The following is a 21543-nucleotide window of genomic DNA, read 5'->3' as shown; positions in this document are numbered from 1 at the left end:
CTAGGCTGGCTTTGACCTTACAGAGATCAGCCTGCCTCTGCCTCTCGAGTGCTGGGATTACCACTTCTGGAAGAAGGACCTGTTTTGAGGCCATGGTTTATGTTCAGTTGGGCCTCACAGAAAGCTAGGGCTTGCTGTTCTGTGTTCAGAGGGGATGCTTTATTTGACTGTGGAGTATTTTACCTGTGTAACATGGTTTGTTTTTGTTTTTGAGACAAGGCTTCTCTGTGTAGCCCTGGCTGGGATTAAAGGCGTATACCGCTACTTGTATACTAGTTTTGTGTCCACTATGCTCAACGAAGCTCTGAGCTGTCCCAGGGAAAGCTAACCTTATTAGTGCAGATGGATCATCCACCTCTGCAGCAAGTACTGCAGTTGGGGGCTTTTGTAGGCCCCACATTCTTCCTCTTGGATACTCCCATCATTGGTTTCCTCCAGACACTTGCCAAGAGGCCTGGGCTGCCTGTAGAAGAGTAAGGAGCTGGGTCTTGTTTGCTCTCTTTTGATTGGTTTTGTTGGCCATAGCTTGAATCAAACATCAGGGACCCAGCCTGCTAGGGTTGGACTGTCAGCCTGCTAGGTACTACACAACTGGGTGCCACCCACTGGGTTTGCCTGTCTAGTTGCAAGGATTGCTCTTTTCTTCAGCACTCTTAAAAAGCATTTTATACTTTGCCTATGACATTTGGTAAGATGTACTTATATCTTTATTATAGGGAAGGAGAAAGGTCAGAAGTGTCCAAAGTGGCCATGGGGTATGGCATCAAGTGTGTTCTGAAGGTAGCGGGCCCATCCTTCCATTGTATTAGGTGGCTTAGAGGGTCCTACACGCGTGAAGTACATAGAACAGTCCTTAGGATCCAGTGTGTACAAGAGCTCCTGTCATTTGCTTTATATCTGCTGCCCTCTACAGAATACAAATTTGTGTCAATGACTAGAAGGTCCCTTTAACTTGTTTATAAAGTTCGGATAACAACTTCCAGAAGCCATCTGTTCTGCCTTCCTGCTCCCAAGGCACATCAACTTCCTGTGCTCTTTCACCTGTCATGGCCAGGGTTGCCTGGTTTCACAGTTGCTGGAGGTAAAGCCACTATGCAAGCATTCTTGACTGAGCTGCACTCTCACCCGTGATGCCTTTCATTTTGCCTGGTGGCTGGGACTCTAGCATCTGGCCCAAGGCACATGCATGAGACATGCTTCCAGAATGTCCTGTGTGTGCTCTCCTAGGCCTGAGCATAGAGGCAGTTTTGAAACACTGTTGTAGACCAGGCTGGCCTCCAGCTTGGATCCACCTGCTTGAGTGTTTAAAGGCGTGCCCATTATGCCCAGCTGACAGAAGACAGTTGAGCTAGTTTCTGACTGCTCACTCTGTCCCTATCACCTAGATCCCCTCTCAAGGGTTAGAAGGCTCTGTGTCACGGTCTGTCTAAGAACTGTCAACTTTCCAGAGTTTCCTGGACTGGAACTATAAGCACTCAACACACGCATCAGGATGAGGATTCACTGAACATAGCATTTAGCATTTATAGTGTACCTCAGAAAGAAAGCTAGTGACACAGTTCACACAGGTGTCCTTGGTGGCCCTGTGCTCCTGGGTTCATGGGGTAGACAGACCATTTCCACACTGAGGAATTCCACTCCTGGTCTCAATAGTCATCTTCCAGATACAGCAGTGAGGGAAGGAGAGCCCCTTTTCATAGCACCCAGAGGTAAAGTATCTGCTCAGACCTGAATCTGGCTTGAGGTCTGGACCTGTGGCAGTAGGTGCATGCCAGCCCGCAGCTGGCTTCTCTTAGCAGTTCTTCCCCAACTAGTCTGAGTATACAATGGCCAGAGAGTGGCTGTTTTGGTTTTTTCCTCTAGTACACACTGGGCGAGCATTCTGCACTGTGAACTACATCCCAGATCTGCTTCTGAGGCGTCAATTCTCTCCATCCTCCTTTACATGGACCCTGGGGATCAAACTCAGGCTACCATCAGGCTTGCATGGCCAATGCCAAGGGGCTGTCTGGCTTTTATTTTTGTGTCAAGGTCTCACCTAATTGTCCAGGCTGTCCATGAACTCACTCTGTAAACAGGCAGACCATAACTGTCTCCTAAGTAGCTGGGGCGACAGACCACTAAGCCTGGCTTCAGATAAAGTTAGTTCAGCAAACACAGTGAAATTCTTTTATTTTTAAGTTCACCCCTCCCCCCCACCTTGGGAAATATGATAGTTGTACATGATGATACTCATTAGACAAGGGACTTTAAATTAGGAAAAAGAGTCCCTCTCAGCAAGTCTGATTCCAAGGTAAGCTTTGAGCACTGGACAGTAAGGTGGGATCCTCAGAACAAACAAGGTTTCTCACCTTCCCGCCAACAAGATGAAAAGTTGCCAACAAAATTTCAAATACTCTAAAATCCAAGTCATTTCTTAAATGTTTAATACAAAATCCACTTCTAAACAGAATGATTTGTCTTGTTGTAATTCCATTCTCATGGGCTGGAGTCCAGGGCACATTAAGTAGGCCTCTCTTCTGATGATTGTGCTCACTTCAACTCGGAAGCTTTCCACTTCCTGGGTTGCAAGTTGGACATCTGGCAAGCACAGCACACAGTCTATTTTCCAAAAGCAAACTGAAAGCCAGGCATGATGGCACTACAATCCCAGCACATGGGAGGTTGAGGAAGGAGGACTGCCATGAGTTCAAGGCTAGCCTGGGCTACAAAGAGGCACCCTGTCTTTAAAAAGAAAAAGAAAAAGCATGGGACATAGCCTCTGAGAAAAACAGTCAGACAGTAGCCCCTGGGAGCCCACAGGCTCCTTTGTCTGCACCAGTGTCAACACAAAGACCAGCTTTGCACTGGTTGATCACTGGTCAGGGAATAATCACTGCAGAGAACACAAAATTTCAGTCTCTGCTTTGGCTGGCAAGTAAATGGCCCCAGAGGCTTGGTGACATGCCCAGGGCCGCTCTGATGGCTCTTCTAGTAGTCCTGTCTTGTGTTCTGGACCATATGGTAGCATCTGTGTACTAGATTCTGAAGTACTTGTCTCCAGTTATGGTTTCAAGGCCAGGCTGGGGGAAGGGAAAGCTATAGTTCTGTCTCCATTGACACCCATAGGTTACCTCATGCCATGATTCCAGGCAGTGCTCAAAGTTCACATTTTCTATGACAGTCTCCTAGGGTTTTCATTACAGCACCTAGAAACAGAACTTAGAACTTTGGCCTATTCATTTGATAAATACATAAATAAATAAAATGCCATTCTGAGGTTAACCCTCCAGTCTTGTCCAGGACGCAGGCTCCCTCTAGGTTTATGTAAACATGGGCATTGGCACAATTAGTACAAAAGAGCAGGCTGTCTCCAGACCTGGAGGAAGCTATTCTACCCCCCTGTTTGGTGCACTGCACTTTGTAGTCAATAAAGGTGGGCAGGCCAGGCCTTAACCGCAGGGAGGTGTTCAGAAAATTCTTAGCTAATGTCTAGAGGTTGATCCTCATTTGGCATTGCCAGAGCTGGCTTTGAGAAAACATGGATATCCCCTGCCTTTGAAATGATGGCTCCGGGGCCAGAGGGGCAGAAACACAAGGCCACAGAGAGAGTAGGGGCTGGAGGATAATGAAGGCCTGGGAGCAAAGACATGACGTGCTCCACCCAGAACCTTCCCACACAGCAGGTGTATGATGTCACCAGGAGTGGACAGTGAGGTGGGAAACCCAAAGGCTCAGGAGTACCTGTGATATCCACACTGGTTCTTCAACCTGTGGGAGGGCCCTGCAGGGAAGGACCAGTGAGCCTGCGGGGCATCAGACTGTGCAGGAAAGCAAGGGAAGCTAGAGCTGCAGTCAGCGCCCTGCGGCAGGCCCATGTTCACCTTCTGCACGGTTTGGCCTCACTCTTGAGGGGAGAGAGGAAGTGCTGCTACAGTGCTCCTGCCCAAGGCCTAGGCTGGCAGTGAAGATGCAGGAGGCAGCGGGACTGTGGTCTCCAAGGCTGGGCAGCAAGCAGGTGGCTCCAGTTTAGGAGAGAAGCTCCAAGAGCAGTTTCCAGATGCGCACAGTGCCAGGTTCCTCGAAGCCAGATCCTGCAGGGGCAATGCTGGCTGCCAAGAGGAAAACCTCCCTCTGGTTGTCACTGGCAAGCAGGCCCAGCTCCTGCTGCAGCTCCACCATACTCATGGCCCCACTCAGGTCCTGCAGTGAACACAAGCCAGCAGCGTGGCTGTCAGACAATGCTCCTAGTGTGATGCCACCCTTGCCGTCCATGACAGAAATGTTCAGCTACTCCAGGAAAAAGCAGGACCTGAAATCCCAGGAGGTGCCTGTAGATCCCATGATTAGGCTCAGTGCCCTCCTTCATCCTGACTCTCCTTTATGGCACTCTTTTTATGGAGCTACCTACCAGTGTCTAAAGAAGGAGCCCTTACTATTAAGACACCTACCTGCCAAGTCTGACTCTCACAGTCCACTTAACTGATGAGGAGGCTGGCTTGGTAAGTCATTTCACTCCACAGTGACAAATGACAGAGCTAGGTTCCAAGTTCATGTTGATGACCAAAGGTTTAAACTTTTGGAACCCCAACCCATGTCTTATATAATGTAAGAGCATATAGTGGGGTAACTTCTGGACAATCTAGCTTGGGTGGGGACGGGAAAAGGCTACTGGACACTAGCTGGCAATGATACTTTTGCATTTCATCATTGCTTCAAGATTCTTGGAGCAGGTCCTCCATGATAGGACCTCACCTGTTGACTCCTGTGTGGTGTGAATGAAAATGGCCACCATGAGCCGGGCGTGGTGGCGCGCGCCTTTAATCCCAGCACTAGGGAGGCAGAGGCAGGCGGATTGGTGTGAGTTCGAGGCCAGCCTGGTCTACAAAGTGAGTCCAGGATGGCCAAGGCTACACAGAGAAACCCTGTCTCGAAAAACCAAAAACAAAACAAAAAAAAAAAAAAAAGAAAGAAAAGAAAAGAAAATGGCCACCATACGCTCATATATCGGAATGCTTGGTCCAAGGTTAGTAGAACTATTTGAGGTGTTAGGAAGTGTGGCTTTGTTGGGGGAAGTGTAAGGGTGGTCTTCAAGATTTCAAAAGTGAAACTGTAAGCAAGCCACCAATACACTCTTCTGTTAGTTGCCTTGGTCATGGTATCTTCACAGTAACAGAATAGTAAGTTAACTCTTGCTGGCTCAAAATGCTATAAAGTCATTTTTAAATTCATTGTCCTGGGTAGTTCTAAAGCTCCAAGAAAATACCATTACTAGTGGCATGAGGGCTGGGCTTGGTGGCACAAGCCTTTAATCCTAGCACTTGGGAGACAAGAGGCTGGTAGATTGTCAAATCTTAAGACCAGGCTGGTCTACATATCTGTATCAAGACCCCATGTCCCAAACAAACAAGTTAGACCAGAACAGGCATAAATGGGGATTGTCCCAGGTGGGCCAGGACATATGGTAGCCGTGTGTGTGTGTGTGTGTGTGTGTGTGTGTGTGTGTGTGTGTGTGTGTGTGTGTGTGTAAAACCTTGGCTGTCTGGAACTCACTCTGTAGACTAAGCTCACCCTACACTCAAAGAGATCAGCCTGCCACTGCCTCCCAAGTGCTGGGATTAAAGGTGTGCACCCCACTGCCATGTGATAGCCATATTTATAATTATGAAGTGTCTCTTGATAGGCAGGACAAATCTGAGATCAAAGAGACAAGTTAGAAATGTGGGCACAAGCCCCAAGGAAAACAGAACGCTATACAGTGGTGTTTGCCCTGGAGTTGATGGTGCATAAAATGCCTTCTGTGATCCTGGGGGCTTCTGGGCCAAAGAAAGCCCTCTAGATCCAAGGAGGGTATAGTGACCTCCAGGTCTCATGCACACTACATAAGTGACGCTACCAGAGTTCCAGTTTGGTCCAACAACACCAACTCTGGGGAAGACCTGAATTCTCAAATCAGCCTTTGCTCCAGTAGTAACTTCAGGCATTGCGACAACAGAGCCTGCCATAGGGTGTGGCAGGACTGCAGTGGGGTGATGGCTATTTGGTATTCACAATGTGCCCAAATACTGAGTGCTCATATAATTATTGCTAATGTACCCAACTTCTTAGTGCAGGGGCAGGATGGTCCTAGAAGCAGGCATTCCAGCTCCGCCCCTGTAGAGTTCCCACGTGTAAAGCAGAAGCAGTGTTCTATACCTTGGATTAGACCAATAAAAAACGCCATTCAGGACAGGTGTGGCAGTGCACAACTACAATCCCAGCACTCAGGAGGGGCAGAATTATGAGTTCCAGGTCAGCCTAGGTTGCATGGTACAGCTATCTAAGTGCTCAAGACAGGTGTCTCGGGAATACAGGAAAAGAAAATAGTTAAAACTACACCTGACATACAATACTTAATAACTGTTTCTTGTATCTCTCCAGGGTAACAGAAGACAGAGAGACAAAGAGAAAAGATAGGTTAGAATGGGAAAGATGAGAGGCAGAAGAGGTGGGGATAGTATCTTAGACAGAGCTCAGGCTCCAATCCTTCTATGCACCCCCTTGCCGTGCCTAGGCCTCAGCTCACATCCCCGAGTTCTCACCTGCTTGTTGGCCACTACAACAACAGGCAGATCAGGGTCCTTGTCCAGCAGTCTCTGCAGCTCCTGCCGAGCCCAGGGCAACCTTAGCCGATCGGTCGAGTCCACCATGAACACCAGCACATCCACTTCATTCACAAACTCCTTCCAATAGAAGCGCAGGTTCTGGCTGCCACCAACTGAGGAGAAGCCAAGGGCCAGCTCAGAGCCCAATGCTCCCTGTAGCATGGCTCTGACCATGGCCCCAACCCACTTCCAGCTCCTAAGTTTTCATTAGTCAGGGACAAAAGAAGTGCCATAGTCCAGAGCCAGTTAGATCTCTTAAGAGAGGCCACCATCTTTGTGTGCCAGTCTCTTACTGAGTGAAGAGGTGTCAGCACGCCCTAGATGTACCATCTGTGACGTTCCCTTCACAGGACTGGCACACTATGCTCTACAAATGGTAGTCATCAGCTGTCTGTCTTAGGCTGCCTTGTCCCTTACCAGTTCCTAGCCCCTGGTCAGAAGCTGGGGGCCCGATGCCTAGCAAGCCAGAATCCCTTGCTTTGCAGTGTGCTGCTTTTCTCAACTCAGTCCCCATTCAAGCTTGTCATCCCTTTCTCCTGGAAACACTGTAGGGACTCATACTGAACAGGGTTACCCCACATAGTGTCTGCTTTTCCGTTCCTCTTTGCTCCTCTGCTCAGTTTCCCCCGAACCCCATTCTGCTCTGCTTCTATTAGCTCCACTCTAAATCCCCCCAAAGCCTCAGCACAATGCCTTGGCACACAGCAGGCACTCATCAAGTCTTTACTGAGTGCTTACCAGGTGCCAAGCACTGATCTGGGTGCTGGGGATATGGAAATGAGCAGGCTGGAGTCAGGCTTTTAAGGAACTCATTCCCTCCCCAACCAGAACAGACCAGGCAACCAGATAAGACATACTCTAGAAAGCCAGGAATCAGAACAAGCGAAGGTGGCTGGAGGGCTGTGGGTGGTCGTCTGGAAATGTCTCTTCAAGGAGGCTGGGTGTGAGCTGAGTAGAGGATGAGGAGGAGCGAACCATGGAGCAAACAAAAGCATCTCAGGCAGAGCAAAGAAATGAGCTCTGTGCATAAGAGAAAGATAGTGGGCAAGACACCTCCAGAGAGTGAGGAGAAAAGACAGAAGCTAGCCCTTAATGGTCCAGAATGTGTTTCTGAAAATACACTGCAGGAAGATCTGTAAGGAAGCAATTGTAGTATTGATGGGAAAGACTAAAGTGGCTGGAACCAGGCAGCAATAACAGAGGGTGTAAGAGAAAGACAGTCTATCCAAGTCCACAGCTAACACAACACAGATTCCATGGGTGAGTTAAAGTGTCACCAGTAATGAATTTGCCCCCTTAGCAGTTTTGCCAAAGAGTGCATTCTCAGTTGGACCCCAGGCCAGAAGGGATTGTGGAGGAGGAAACCTCTGGGACTTAACTGGAAATTTGGGATTTTTTTGTTGTTTAGTTTTTTGAGGCTGAGTCTCACTATAAAGACCAGGATGGAGCCGGGCGGTGGTGGCGCACACCTTTAATCCCAGCACTCGGGAGGCAGAGGCAGGTGGATCGCTGTGAGTTCGAGGCCAGCCTGGTCTACAAAGCGAGTCCAGGACAGCCAAGGCTACATAGAGAAACCCTGTCTCGAAAAACCAAAAAAAAAAAAAGACCAGGATGGACTCAAATTTGTGGCAATTTTCCTGCCATAGCCTCCTGAGTGCTGGGATTATAGGTGTGACCCACTATGCCTGACAGCAATCTGGGTTTGAATCCCAGATGAGTGGATCCACTGTACCTGGACTGTTTGGATGACCCACACATATTGTCTCAGCTGACTGTGAAAATGAGTTCCTATATTCTCAATTGTTACTTCTTGTGCCAGCCGCACCAGGCTAGCAGGATATGAAAATGTTTGTTGCTTCCTCACCTGCTCAAAAAAGAAGCCGCAAGCTGCCTGGTGAAGGCCACCTAGTCCCCAGTGCCAGCTGGATGAGTGAGGAGTGCAGCTTTTGCATAATAAAAGAGCTGAGGGCTGGAGCTGGGGCAGAAGGACCAAGAGAAGGGAGGGAAGCAGAGATGTGGGAAGAGAAGCAGCAGGGAACTAGCAGGGAGGTAGAGCACACAGAAAGCCGCGTGGAGAGGGGCAGTGGCGGAGAAGGTAAGTTAGATGGCCTACCTGAGAGACTTCCCCAGCAAACAGGCCATCAGCCTCACACTATATAGATGTCCCTGTGTCTTTATTATTAAACCTCAGCCTCCCCAAAGCCCACAATACTGGATTGTCACCGGTGAGCACACAGGCACATGAAAACACCTCACATGGGTGGGAAAATGAATACTATTTCTGTCAAACAGTACTGTCACTGTACTCATGTCCTTGTCATAAGAGACAGAGAACAGCCAGGCGGTGGTGGCGCACACCTTTAATCCCAGCACTTGGAAGGCAGAGGCAGGTGGATCTCTTGAGTTCGAGGCCAGACTGGGCTACAAAGCGAGTCCAGGACAGCCAAAGAAACCCTATCTCCAAAAACCAAAAAAAAAAAAAAAAAAAAAAGAGAGAGAGAGAGAAAACTTGATGCGAGTCCAAAGTCCTAAGTAAACATTACTGTTTGTCACAATCAGGAAGAAAAGGAGTGACCAGGCGTGGCCAGATCACAAAGGCCTAAGACCAGAAGAATGAAGCCCACTCAGGCCAAGAGTTAAGCTCTCAGACCTTAAGCCCATGGCCTAGCACTTAAACACATCAGTCTTGATGGTTTTAGCCCTGTGACTCCACAAGAGACTGTGGCTAGACTTCGGTGACCAAGAACTGCTTCCTTCTGCATATTCTGTCGCCCCCTTCCTAAGCCCCAAGACATTTAGGACCGAGGATAGGCCTACTCTGTCCCCTCTCTGGTTACTCACTCAATATGCCCTCTCAAACGCCTGTTGAAGGACTGACCCTTTGGGCCAGAAATGAATAACATCAGTCTGTGACCAGGGTGTGCCTGGCCTCATCAGGAACAGTGGGTGATGTCACCAATCCTGCAGCTGAAGGGGGACCAGATACAGGGAGCAGCCAGGAAAGCTTCAAAGAAGGTTATTCTCAAAACTACAGTTGAAAACTAGTGGCAGTGTGTACCTGTAACTCCAACACTCAGATAGTGGAGAGACAAAAGTTCAAGAGTTCAAGACCAGCCTCAATACCATGAAACAATCTCAAACACACAACAAAACCCTAAATAATGGAAGAAAAGAAACTACAGTTTAAACGAGTGGTAGTAGCTTATCAAGCATTTCATGTGTACAAAGAACGGATAAGCCAGCAAGCACCCTTCAAAAGGGCCTAGGGGAGCCTGTTGTGTTACAACACTGGAAAGCTGGGGAACCTTTTATGATTTAACTCGTTGGGAACTTGTTTCTACAAGTATCTACTCGGCAGATTAGCTGATGGTAGTTTCAGGGAGTTATGGGGGGGGGGGGGCGGCGGTACATACAAACCCTTAGCTGTTAGTCTGTCAGTTTAAGGAAGGCACAAGCCATGAAGGGTGGGGGCGCCATTTGGAAACACTGGATAAGGAAGAACCCGAAGTGCCACAGTGTTCTATATCTTGAGCCCTGAAGAGAAGCAGGAAGGATTTCATAAAGGGGGAAATTTCCTGCTTAGAAACGCATTTCGTGGATTCCTCCAAAGAATCTAGGGCGGGGCCAGCAGTGATGCTGGGGAGAAGGGGGTTTCTTGCTCACTCTCTAACAGGTCCACCTCGAAATTCTTGGTGGGCAGCCGCACGGAGTTGAAGCCCCAAGTGGGGACGTGACCTTCCAGCGGTGGCTTCCCTGAAAGCATGCGCAGGAAGGTGCTTTTCCCAGAGCCATCCAACCCCAGCACCAGCACTTCGCGTTGCTCCAGCTCCTCCAAGGCCGGCTCATCTTCCTCATCCCCCGGCTGCGGAAGACAGATCAAAGCTGCAGTCTCCAACCCCGCTTTTGACCCTTCCTTCCCTAGGGACAACACAATGCACGGCGGTGCCCAAGCATGCCCTCCACGCGTCCCAGAGCAGGAGGCAGTAGTCTGGAATAACAGGGGCAGGGGCTGCTTTTCGAGTTCTAAACTAAAAAAAAAAAAAAAAAAAAAAAAAAAAAAAAAAAAATCTCATTTCCCTGATTCCCAGCGATTCCGGGCACATTCTCCTCTATCGCAAATCCTTGGTTTCCACCGACTGTAAGCCCAAGACAGTCCCCAAATCTCAGGGTTTAGCCGCAATCGGGCTGAAGGTTCTACCCGGCATCCCCCGGGGCGGCGCCACCGCGCAGGTGCCAGGCTGGCTACCGCCGCACCCTCTGGGTTACAGAACCCAGCTGCCCTGTCCAGCGTGCACCCCACGCGCTCGAGCCTCGCAGCACTCACCTCCCACTCGTCCCACTGAGGGAGGCGGGGGGTTTCAGCGCCCCACCAGGCCTCGCCCCGGTCCCACCGCCGCTCCCGGCCGCTGCCGAAGTAAGTTTTCCAGAGGATAAAGAGCACCGAGCCTAGCACGGCCGCGGCGCCACCCAGAGCCAGCACCAGTGGGCCCAGTGGCCGCGGCGCCATTTGGTTTGGGAGCGTCGCTGGGGCGGGTGCAAGAACGACCAGCCTGCTGCGGAAGATGGTGCTGTGGCCGCGCCCACCCGCCGGACCCCGCCACACTACAAGCCCCACAATGCACCGTTCGCTGCCTGCTATGGTGCACAGGGATAGGGGGCTCGGGTGGGGCGGACCTTCCAGGAGGGGCGCGGGTTCTGGCCGGTGTAGTAGGCGTGAACCTCTGAGGGTCTGTGGAGCTCCCCGAATCCCCCTTCCCACCCACCCCACCCCCGGCCCAGCACTTCAGAGTAGGAAACATTGAGACTTGGGAGGTTGCCCAACGTAGCACTGTAGTCTAATTTTACATTCAAACCCAGTCTATGTCACCTGGGTATCTCTCAGGACCAACTATTTGTATGGAATCATACGCCAATGGGATGGCAGAAAGAACTACAAGTTCCCTATTGGAAGCAGCTTCTAAACCTTCTTTGGCTGCCTCCTGGAGGCCAAGGCTTCTTGTGGTGCTGTGCACGGTGATGAATGTGGGGCCAGTAAAGTTTAGAAATATCACCTTGTCCGCAATTCCCAGAGATTGCAGGACTTCCAGGTACCGCATCAGAAAGAGGAGGAACAGGAAAAATGATCTCCAAGTTACAGCAGTCCTTTGGGCCTTCGCAGTGGCTGCGGGATAATGGGAGCGAGCCCTTGACTCCCAGTGTCCAGCTATGCCTGACCCTTTATAAAGTGTCCCACATACAACACACACCTTATAGTGCCAGTTTCTCTGTGTCCCAGACTCTGTCTTTCTTGGGTCCCTTTTACTTTTGGCTATGTATCTATGCAGCTATCTTGACATCCTGTTTCTTATTTTAAAACATGGGGCTGGAGAGATGGCTCAGCAGTTAAGAGCGCTAACTGCTCTTCCAGAGCACACCCGGGTTCAATTCCCAGCCAGCACATGGTAGCTCACAACTCTCTGTAACTTCAAGATCTGATACTTTCACACAGACATACACAAAGGCACATAAAATAAAAATAAATAATTTTAAAAAATCATTTTATATTTTTGAGGTTGGAGAGATGACTCATGGGTTTAGAGCACTGGCTGCTCTTCCAGAGGACCTACATTCCATGCCTAACACCCACATAGTTGCTCACAACTGTCTGTAACTCCAGTTCTAGAGAATTCCACACCCTTATGTGGCTTCTCCAAGCACCATGCATATTCATGCTCATAGTGCCCAGACATACAAGCAGGGAAAACACCTATACAAAACAAAACAAAAATCTATATAGCAACACTGTTGTGGGGGAGCAGTTCATGTAGCTTATTTGAGAATCGAAATCAAACTAACAGAAGAAGATAGACTAGTATAAAAGGTTTTACCTGAAGTGGTTCTCAACCCTCCTGTGAGTTCCTTATAGTTTATATAGTTCCTTATGTTGCGTTGACTCTCCCAACTATAAAACTGTTTTATTTGCTGCTTTATAACTAATTTTTCTGCAGTTATAAATCATAATATGAATATGAATAGTGGGGTTATGACCCACAGGTTGAGAACCACTGCTTTACTGTTACTGTATGGCAGAAAAGGTTAGCCAAGGCTAACACAGAGAGGCCCTGTCTCGACAAACAAACAACAACAACAAAACAAAAAAGAAAATGGCCCACAGATCAAAGCCCCTTTGCTCAATGATGACTTTTAGATAATTACACTACTTTATGAGAGAGCTGTGGTGCTGAGGGGAAAATCATCATTTTGTATACTAGGAAAAGACAAATTATCTTTTTTCCTCCTACCTATTATAGCTTTGTTCTGTAACCATTTTTTTAGAAATATTTATTAATTATTACAAATACAATGCTCTGCCTGCATGTACACCTGCAGCCCAGAAGAGGGCATCAGAGCACATTATAGATGGTTGTGAGCTACCATGTGGTTGCTGGGAATTGAACTCAGGACCTCTGGAAGAGCAGACAGTGTTCTTGACTGCTGAGCCATCTCTCCAGCCCAAGACCTCTGGAAGAGCAGACAGTGTTCTTGACTGCTGAGCCATCTCTCCAGCCCATTGTTCTGTAACTATTTTAAAGCACCTACCCCTTGCCACTTGAACCACACCCTTTCTTGGAACCCCTCCCACTTTGAAAGTTTCTCTTTCTTTAAAAAAAAAAAGCATCTCATTTATTTTTAAATTTTGTTTTATATGTATGTGTAGTGAGAACTTTGCAATTTTGGTTTCTTTAAAATTATAGAAATGAGCCGGGCGTGGTGGCGCACGCCTTTAATCCCAGCACTCGGGAGGCAGAGGCAGGCGGATCGCTGTGAGTTCCAGGCCAGACTGGTGTACAAAGTAAGTCCATGATGGCCAAGGCTACACAGAGGAAACCCTGTCTCGAGAAACCAAAAATAAAAAATAAAAAATAAATAAATAAATAAATAAAATTATAGAAATGTTATGGGAAGCTGGGTGTGGTGGTGCACGCCTTTAATCCCAGCACTCAGGAGGCAGAGGCAAGCAGGTCGCTGTGAGTTCGAGGCCAGCCTGGTCTACAAAGTGAGTCCAGGATGGCCAAGGCTGCACAGGTTCTATCTCAGAATCCTTTTTGTCTGCTTCTATTCTGCCCTTTTCTATAGGCCATGGGTTTTTTAAATTGATAGGCAATTCTTCAGTACAATGCAGATGATATTCTCTCTGCAGTGAGCTGCCATGTGGGTGCTGTACTGGATATTGCTCCTGGGCCCTGGAAGAGCAGCCAGTGCTTCCAACCCTGAGCCATCACTCTAGCCCCCTCTTCCTCTTTCTAATAAATGATGTTAAAGCATTTGACTCTTTTGGTAGGGGGAGGTTGAGACAGGGTTTCTCTGTGTAGCCTTGACTGTCCTGGACTTGCTTTGTAGACCAGGCTGGCCTCGAACTCACAGAGTTCTGCCTGCCTCTGCTTCTGTTGTGCCCAGATTGATCCTCCCCAAAAGAACCAGAAAACACATGAAACTGCTGTAAAATACAAGAAGAATCTTTAATTCAGCTCCGAGCTGGGTCGCACCGGATCCCCCCAAATGCTAGGTTTCAAGAGCGTGCCACAGCCTTCATCTCTGGTCCTTTTACCCTCTCAATGTCCTTTAAGCAGAAAAGGGCTTCAAGACCACCCGTGGCTCAACTTCTTTTGTTCTCTCCGATGGGATGGGTCATGGGATGGGTCGGTTGTTAGGTATAGCTGTCTCTGGTGGGCAGGAAGGAATGTGGCCATAAAACTGGGTCTCTTATGAACTCTTATCTCCGGTGGGACCCTTTGGGTCAGTCACTAGGCATTGTTATCTCTAGTGGGGGCTGCTCTTTGCAGCTGGCCAGATTATCTCCTGTAGGCCTATTTCTTAACCTTTGTCCCAGTAACCCTGAAATCCATTTTTAGTTCTTCTGGTATCTCACTTCTCAGGTGCCAGGATTAAGGGTGTGCCAGCTTGCCTGCTATTTAAACAGAAACATCATTCCAGGACCCTGAAGATGTACTCCAGGGGTCATTATGAAGCAGAATAAAGTAAAAAAGATCAATTATTAGATTTACTTAAAGTACTGCCTGTACAGCTGACTTCCAAACAGGATTCCACTTTGTTACCAGGACCAGAAGGACCTGATAAAGTAGCTAAAACACAAGAGATTGCTGCCATAGCAACCTGTTAACAAACGCTGATATCTGCCAATCCAACACATGCCTTTGAAGGCACTCCCAAAGCTAACTGCTGGCCCGGCCTGCTGGGTCTTCAATGGGTACCTGTGGAGGGGGCAGACAAGTGGGGGGACAGGAGACACAAAGAAATGAGGGCAAGTCTGGACTCTGATCAAACCCCGTTTATTGAAAACTACAAAAAAAAAAAAAAAAAAAAAAAAAAAAAAAGAAAGAAAGAAAAAAACAAACAAACAACAACACAGAGTTTTCTTAGGCCTTCTGGAGGCTAGCTGAGGAGGGTTCTGTCCTGAGAACCAGTCACTAGGAAGGCCTCCTGGGCAGGGAGGAAGCTTTCTGGCCAGATCCCCCAGCTTGAGGGAGCGCAGGGTGGCTGTGCAGGGGCTGAGAGAGTGGGAGTCTGTGTCCCTTCCAGCGGGATAAGGGAACCTCGAACTTGTAAAAGGCCAGGTAACCTACCTCACTTGGTTAAAGAAAAAATAGTCAAGAGTCAGAGAGCTAGATTTTAATTCACTAAGCTTAATGATAAAAGACAAAAGACAGGGAGCTATGGAGGGAGAAACAGGGAGTGTGCCCCTCCTATCCCTGCCCCAGACCTCTGGGTTTTTAAACCAAGGGTATCTGAATTGTAGGACACAGGACCAGGACACTTCCCGGGGCTTGTCTCCAGAGCAGCTTTTGATGTGTATTTCTTCAAAGAGCCCGCTTTTGACACCTTTTGGCTTAGGGCCTGTGCTTTGCAAGTGTCCCTGCAAGAAACTAGCCTTTTAACACATTTCTGGCTGTAGGTGGGTGGGTGGGGGTCTGGCGGGTTGCTGCCCCCAGGGGTTCTGCTCACCTATGTTGGAAGCTCCTCCACCTACAGACAAAGGCCCACAGTTTTGTTGCTTGACTCCTGCTCAAGGACAGAGTTGGTCCCCACGTGGAGATGGGGAGAGACCTCTCTCTCATCCAGGGTCTCCTGCCACCTAAGTGGCATGCACACAGGGAGGGGGACACTGTTCCCGAGGTGTGCATTCCTTCTGCCCTGCTCTGAGCAACACTAGGGAAGGGAGAAAGTTCTGGGCTCAGCCCAAAGGAAAAGAAGTTCCGCTCCTTCCTCTCTCATAATTTATGTCGTGTTTTTAACCAATGATCTGTAAAACTCAACATTCTGTGAAAATTTTTTTTAAAAAATCAGTCCTTGGGCTGAACACAGCCTGGACAATACGATTTTCCCTTCTGTCCAACACTGACCAAGGAGACTTCAAACAACTTTCACTAGGTCCTTTTTAAAAGCATAAAGCCAGATACTAAAAAGATTTCCTTTGTTACCTAGTTGGCCTCAGATATTAGGGGGAAAAAGATAGAAAAATGTAAAAGTATAAGAAGGTTCCAGTTGCTGGAGGTAGCTTAAAGGGTTAACAACAGAGGACGCATTGGGACAAGATCTTTTGCCTAAGCTGAAAGCTACCTTCACCTTCTCTGTGGATGAGATGCAGTTAGACTTAGAAAACGCCAAAGCAAAAGTTTTGTATCTCCCCCTCTGTCAGAAGAAGCCAACCTTCCAGGATTGGCCCAAGTCCAAGCTACTATAATTGTTCCACTAACCAGTTCAGCTACCTTTGTCCAGATGAGTAATACCCAATGGTCCCGAATCAGAAGGGGGAAATTTCAGTCCATATTGCCTGGCTTGACAAGACAGGAATCCTGGTGCCCTGTCAGTCACCATGGGATACACCTCCCCTGCCCGTGAAGAAACTGATTCTCATGAGTCGGATTATTCCAGAGAAACAGGTTTTCACTGGCTTGGACCTAAGGTGTGCTCTTCCGCATTCCATTGGCAGGTGAGTCAACTCATACTCACTTTGTAGACCAGGCTGGCCTCGAATTCACAGTGATCCGCCTGCCTCTGCCTCCCGAGTGCTGGGATTAAAGGCGTGCACCACCACTCCCGGCTCGAGTCAACTCATGTTTGCTTTCTTTCAAGTAGATAGACTTAGGAGGTTACATACCTGGACCGTGTTGCCCTAGGATTTTTGTTTGTTTGTTTTTTCGAGACAGGGTTTCTCTGTGTAACAGCCCTGGCTGTCATGGACTTGCTTTGTAGACCAGGCTGGCCTCGAACTCAGAGATCCACTTGCCTCTGCCTCCCGAGTACTGGGATTAAAGGCGTGCGCCACCACCGCCCGGCTTCTGGGTTGGATTTTTTATCCATGTCGTCGGCCATGTGCTTTTCCTCCAGCTAACCCATGGCGGCCTTTTTCTCTTTACTTTAGGTCTCTCTCCTCCTGGCAGTCTTCCCACCTCCGCCCCACCCCCACCCCCGCTCCACCCCCCCAGAATTTCTCTCTCTCCTAGCCCCACCTATTTTCTGCCCCTGCCCAGGTGGGATGGCTTTTTATTAAGCAAAAGTTGGGTCACAGAGATAGCAAGCTGTAATTAGCATCAAAATACATCAGACTACCATCCCCCAACAGCCTACCTCTGCCACCACCTGAAGGGAGGCAAAAGGTGCCTGTCTCAGAGTAGGATTGCTGCTGTTTTTTTGTTTTTTTGTTTTTCTCAGATCCCAACTCTAAAGACCAAGAGACAGGTTTGTGAGTCTGATACAGGTGCAGCTGTGTGCTGCTACCTCTGGACACCAGAGTTTGTGGAAACTGCAAGGCCTCTATGCCCCAGCATAAGGGGGAAGGGGCATTAAGCCCTTAATCTGGACTGGACTCTGTGGCAGCAGGATGGCTGTACGTGTCTGAGAGCTGTGGCAGCTACTGCTAGTTTAATGAAAGAAAGCAAACACGTTGACTCTGGGTCAGGATCTTTTTTGTTTTGTTTTGTTTTTCGAGACAGGGTTTCTTTGTGTAGCCTTGGCCATCCTGGACTCACTTTGTAGACCCGCCTGCCTCTGCCTCCCGAGTGCTGGGATTAAAGGTGTGCGCCACCACGCCCGGCCTGGGTCAGGATCTTATACTCACAGCACCCATGGCACAGTTGAGGGCCTCCTGTGAGGAGCACCAGAATGCTGGCTGTCTAATGACTGTGTGACCCAGTACCCCGCCCTACCCCTGGCCTACCCTCGAGTCTGATTTGAGAAACCCACCGCCATCAATCCTCCTAACCCTCTTGTCTGGCGACGACCTACAGGTGCTCAATCATGACTCTCATGAGATGAAAGGTTAAACCAGGTATGCGGAAGCTGCAGTAGTTACTTTAACTGAAGTGATTTGGGCCCAAGCCTGGTACCTCAGCCCAGACAGCAGAAATGATTGATCTGAGCCAGGCTCTTGGATAGAGAAAATGAAAATCCATCAGTTGGTATGTTTTTACTACTGGGCGTCTTTATGGTATGATCTATAGATGGAGAGGACTTCTCACCACTGGGAAAAAGACCATTTAAAAAATATCCTATAGGGCTGGAGAGATGGCTCAAAGGTTAAGGGCACTGACTGCTTTTCCAGAGGTCCTGAGTTCAATTCCCAGCAACCACACATGGTGGCTCACAACCATCTATAATGTGATCTGATGCCCTCTTCTGGCCTGCAAGTGTACATGTAGGCAGAGCCTGTATACATAATAATAAATATTAAAAAAAAAAAAATATCCTATAGAGGCATTTGGCTTCCCCTACAAATAGCTGTCCTCCACTGCACGGCCCGGCCTGCCAGGGTTCGACTAAAGTTCGGGAGGAGAGTCAATCTGTTTGAAGAAGAGAACACAAGACACGAAGAAATGGGGGCAAGTCTGGACTCTGATCAAACCCCGTTTATTGAAAAATTTCACAGAGTTTTTATAGGCACTCGAGCATGGGTATTTGCATAAGCGAGGGTTGCTATGGATACCTAACTCTGGAATGCTCCAGCAGGTGTCTGCCTTTACAGCTGATATCATCACAGAAGAAGGAGAAATTCCAGAGAGAAAGGGAAGTTGTAAAAGATCTGGTTAGTCAGGAAAAAGTTCCCGGAACTTCTGCTCACAGGCAGCTGGCCTTTAATCTGATTTTACCAGTAGTCTTACTGGAAAAGCTAGCTTATAGCCAGAAAGGAGTAGCTCTTAGTATGAACTTGGGGGGTCTCAGAATGACCGTCTCCCACAATAAACCACAACAAGTGTCTAACTGCCGAGCCCCGACAGGGTCAGCTGGTTTCTGGTAAATGACAGACTGCTGGAGAAATCGAAGCCTAAAGGTGTAGGCTCTGACAAGATGGCTGAACGCTGGCCATATGGCCTACTGTCTCCAACAACTGCTGGCCTTCTGACCTGGCTGCCCAACAACGGGCTCTAAGCCCAGTGGATCTGTTGATATTCTGATGATATACCACCACTTGGTACGGCCTGAGACTCCATGGTAAAGAAGAAATGGACAGCTCAAATCCACAAGTTGACGGAGGACTGTTGTTATAATGCAAGATTTTACCATTGAAGACTCAGGAGCTAGATGCTGGGGGCAAAACCTGCTAACTCAGAGAGGCAGAGAAAACACTCAGCTGGCCTTCCTACTCAGCTCACATCCCGAAGGAAAAATCCAAAACCCAAAAGCTACAAGCCAAAAGCCAAAGCCCAAGGCCAAAAGCTTGCTAGCTCAGCTGACAACCCAGGAGGAAAAGGCTTGCTAGCTCCCCCAACAGCCCAGAGGAAAAAGCCAAAGGCTCTTTGATGAGCTACTTACAAAGACAGTCTAAGATTCAAAATTACAAAATTTTCCTTCAAATTACTATGTAAGTTCCTTTTTCTTTTCTTTTCTTTTTTTAGTTTTCCGAGACAGGGGTTTTCTGTGTTATCTTGGCTGTCCTGGACTCGCTTTGTAGACCAGGCTGGTCTTGAACTCACAGTGATCCACCTGCCTCTGCCTCTGCCTCCTGAGTGCTAGGACTACAGGTGTGTGCCACCACGCCCACCTAAGTTCCTTTTTTCTTTTCTTTTTTTAACAAAGATTTATTTATTATGTATACAATGTTCTGTCTGCATGTGTGCCTACCCACCAGAAGAGGGCACCAGATCTCATTATAGATGGTTGTGAGCCACCACGTGGTTGCTGAGAATTGAACTCAGGACCCCTAGAAGAGCTCTAGAAATGCTCTTAACCACTGAACCATCTCTCCAGCCCCTCCTTTTTTTTTTTTCTTTTTTCTTAATAATGGATTATATGTCCTTACTGGTCTAAAGGTTGGATACACATCAATCTTAGGTTTATGTAAGAAAAATGATGTCACTGCTCTAAAAAGGCCAGCCAATCTCCTTAAATCTTCCACAGGAGAACTGGTGCCAAAGGGTAATTGGCCTAAGAGATATGTTCTGTTGGTCTATGTAAGGACCAAGGTTGTGCAGGGAGACAGGCAAGCTGCATGCCTCCCATGTCAAAAAGCCTTTGTATGCTGAGTTGAAGTGTCACTGCTCTGGCAACCAGCTTATCCCTCTAAATGTGAGCTACTTTCATGGAGGACAGGTGGCAGTCACGCCAAATGTAAAGAGACACAGCAGACTTACAGGTGACTGTAGTGGATATAAACATGCTTTTGTTTTGATTCCAAGTGTGGGATCAGACTTGTGAGAGAACGGATGATGCTTATCCACTGGAGGTGAACCTTGTGTGGAGGCTTGGTTTTTGCCAGCTGAAAAACATCCTAGTACAGATTCTCAGAGAGGATATATTAGCCCAAAACAGGAGGCGGGGCCTTTTGGGTCTTGGTATTGTTTGGCTGCTCATCACTCCACTTTGAGACACTCCAAGGGAGGACTGCTCCAGCGAAGGCTTCGAGGCTCCAGGCTTTGGCTGCTGTTCCAGGTTCCAGCAGCAACTTTGGTGAAATTGCTGGTCTGCTGAAATCCTGCTGACTACACCAGGGGAATCGCTCCCAGTAACTGAATCCAACAAGGTCTACTTCCCTGTTCCCATAAACCTCCTTTCTCTTCTATCTAGGGCAGGTGGGTTGGAAGGGAGGTTTAGGCATTTAAAGAAACCCAAATAAAGTAGGCTTGGAAAAGTTGGAGCCTACAGGGGACAAACTACACATCAGCCTTGCTAGGGCCCAGAAATTCTAAGACTACAATTCATATACTTAATAGGTGGAAGTGTCCATTCTCTATGGAGACAAGGTTGAGACAAAAACACCCACAACAAATGTAAAATCCCAGGTACAAGATGTCTAGGGTAAGCTTAATGACTTTTCTTTTGCTCAGGCCAACTGGCCTGTCTCTAAAACAGGACGCATTTTCTCAGGAGACAGGTAGCGGCCCAGCCTATACACCAGGCGCCATAGAGCCCAGAGAAGGACATTTAGACCTAAAGGGTGAAAGTGTCCGTCCCAGCCCCCGGGTGTGGTGGCGCACGCCTTTAATCCCAGCACTCGGGAGGCAGAGGCAGGCGGATCACTGTGAGTTCGAGGCCAGCCTGGTCTACAAAGTGAGTCCAGGACAGCCAAGGCTACACAGAGAAACCCTGTCTCAAAAAAACAAAAAAAAAAAAAAAAAAGAAAAAGAAAAAAAAAGAAAGTGTCCGTCCCCTATGGAGAGAAGGGATGAGACAAAACCACCCACAACAAATGTACAAACCCAGGCACAAGATGCCTAGAGTATACATAAACTCTAAAATAAAATGAGAGTTTATATAAAGTTTATTTAAAACTTAATGCCTTTTCTTTTGCTCAGGGCAACCAACCTGTCTCTAAAACAGGATGCATTTTCTCAGGAAATAGGTAGCGGCCTGGCCTATACATCTGACCCGGCCTGCCAGGGTTTGACTAACGCTCAGGAGGAGAATTCTCCTGTATAGAGACAGA

General features: G+C 48.2%; 1 protein-coding gene across 1 annotated transcript; it reads right to left on the bottom strand.

Moving 5' to 3' along the window:
- Positions 1-3527: 3527 nt before the first annotated feature.
- On the bottom strand, positions 3528-11215 carry Arl10 (ADP ribosylation factor like GTPase 10). Its single transcript, XM_051171604.1, has 4 exons — positions 10948-11215; positions 10287-10485; positions 6561-6736; positions 3528-4182 (listed from the first exon to the last, which is right to left on the bottom strand). Exons 1-4 carry the CDS (start codon positions 11128-11130, stop codon positions 4009-4011), a joined length of 732 nt encoding a protein of 243 aa, XP_051027561.1. The 5' UTR covers positions 11131-11215; the 3' UTR covers positions 3528-4008.
- Between the last annotated feature and the right edge of the window lie 10328 nt (positions 11216-21543).

Source organism: Acomys russatus, chromosome 3 (genome assembly GCF_903995435.1).
Source record: "Acomys russatus chromosome 3, mAcoRus1.1, whole genome shotgun sequence".
NCBI classification, from domain to species: domain Eukaryota; kingdom Metazoa; phylum Chordata; class Mammalia; order Rodentia; family Muridae; genus Acomys; species Acomys russatus.
This window is presented reverse-complemented; position numbering and strand designations above follow the sequence as displayed.

Bases quoted from the DNA above. Each gene is read 5' to 3' on its own strand.
- Arl10 (XM_051171604.1), bottom strand. From the start codon at position 11,130: ATGGCGCCGCGGCCACTGGGCCCACTGGTGCTGGCTCTGGGTGGCGCC. The intron at 10,486-10,947 runs GTGAGTGCTGCG...TGTCTTCCGCAG, and splicing joins CTCAGTGGGACGAGTGGGAG to CCGGGGGATGAGGAAGATGA. The intron at 6,737-10,286 runs GTGAGCAAGAAA...GCTTCTCCTCAG, and splicing joins CGAGGTGGACCTGTTAGAGA to TTGGTGGCAGCCAGAACCTG.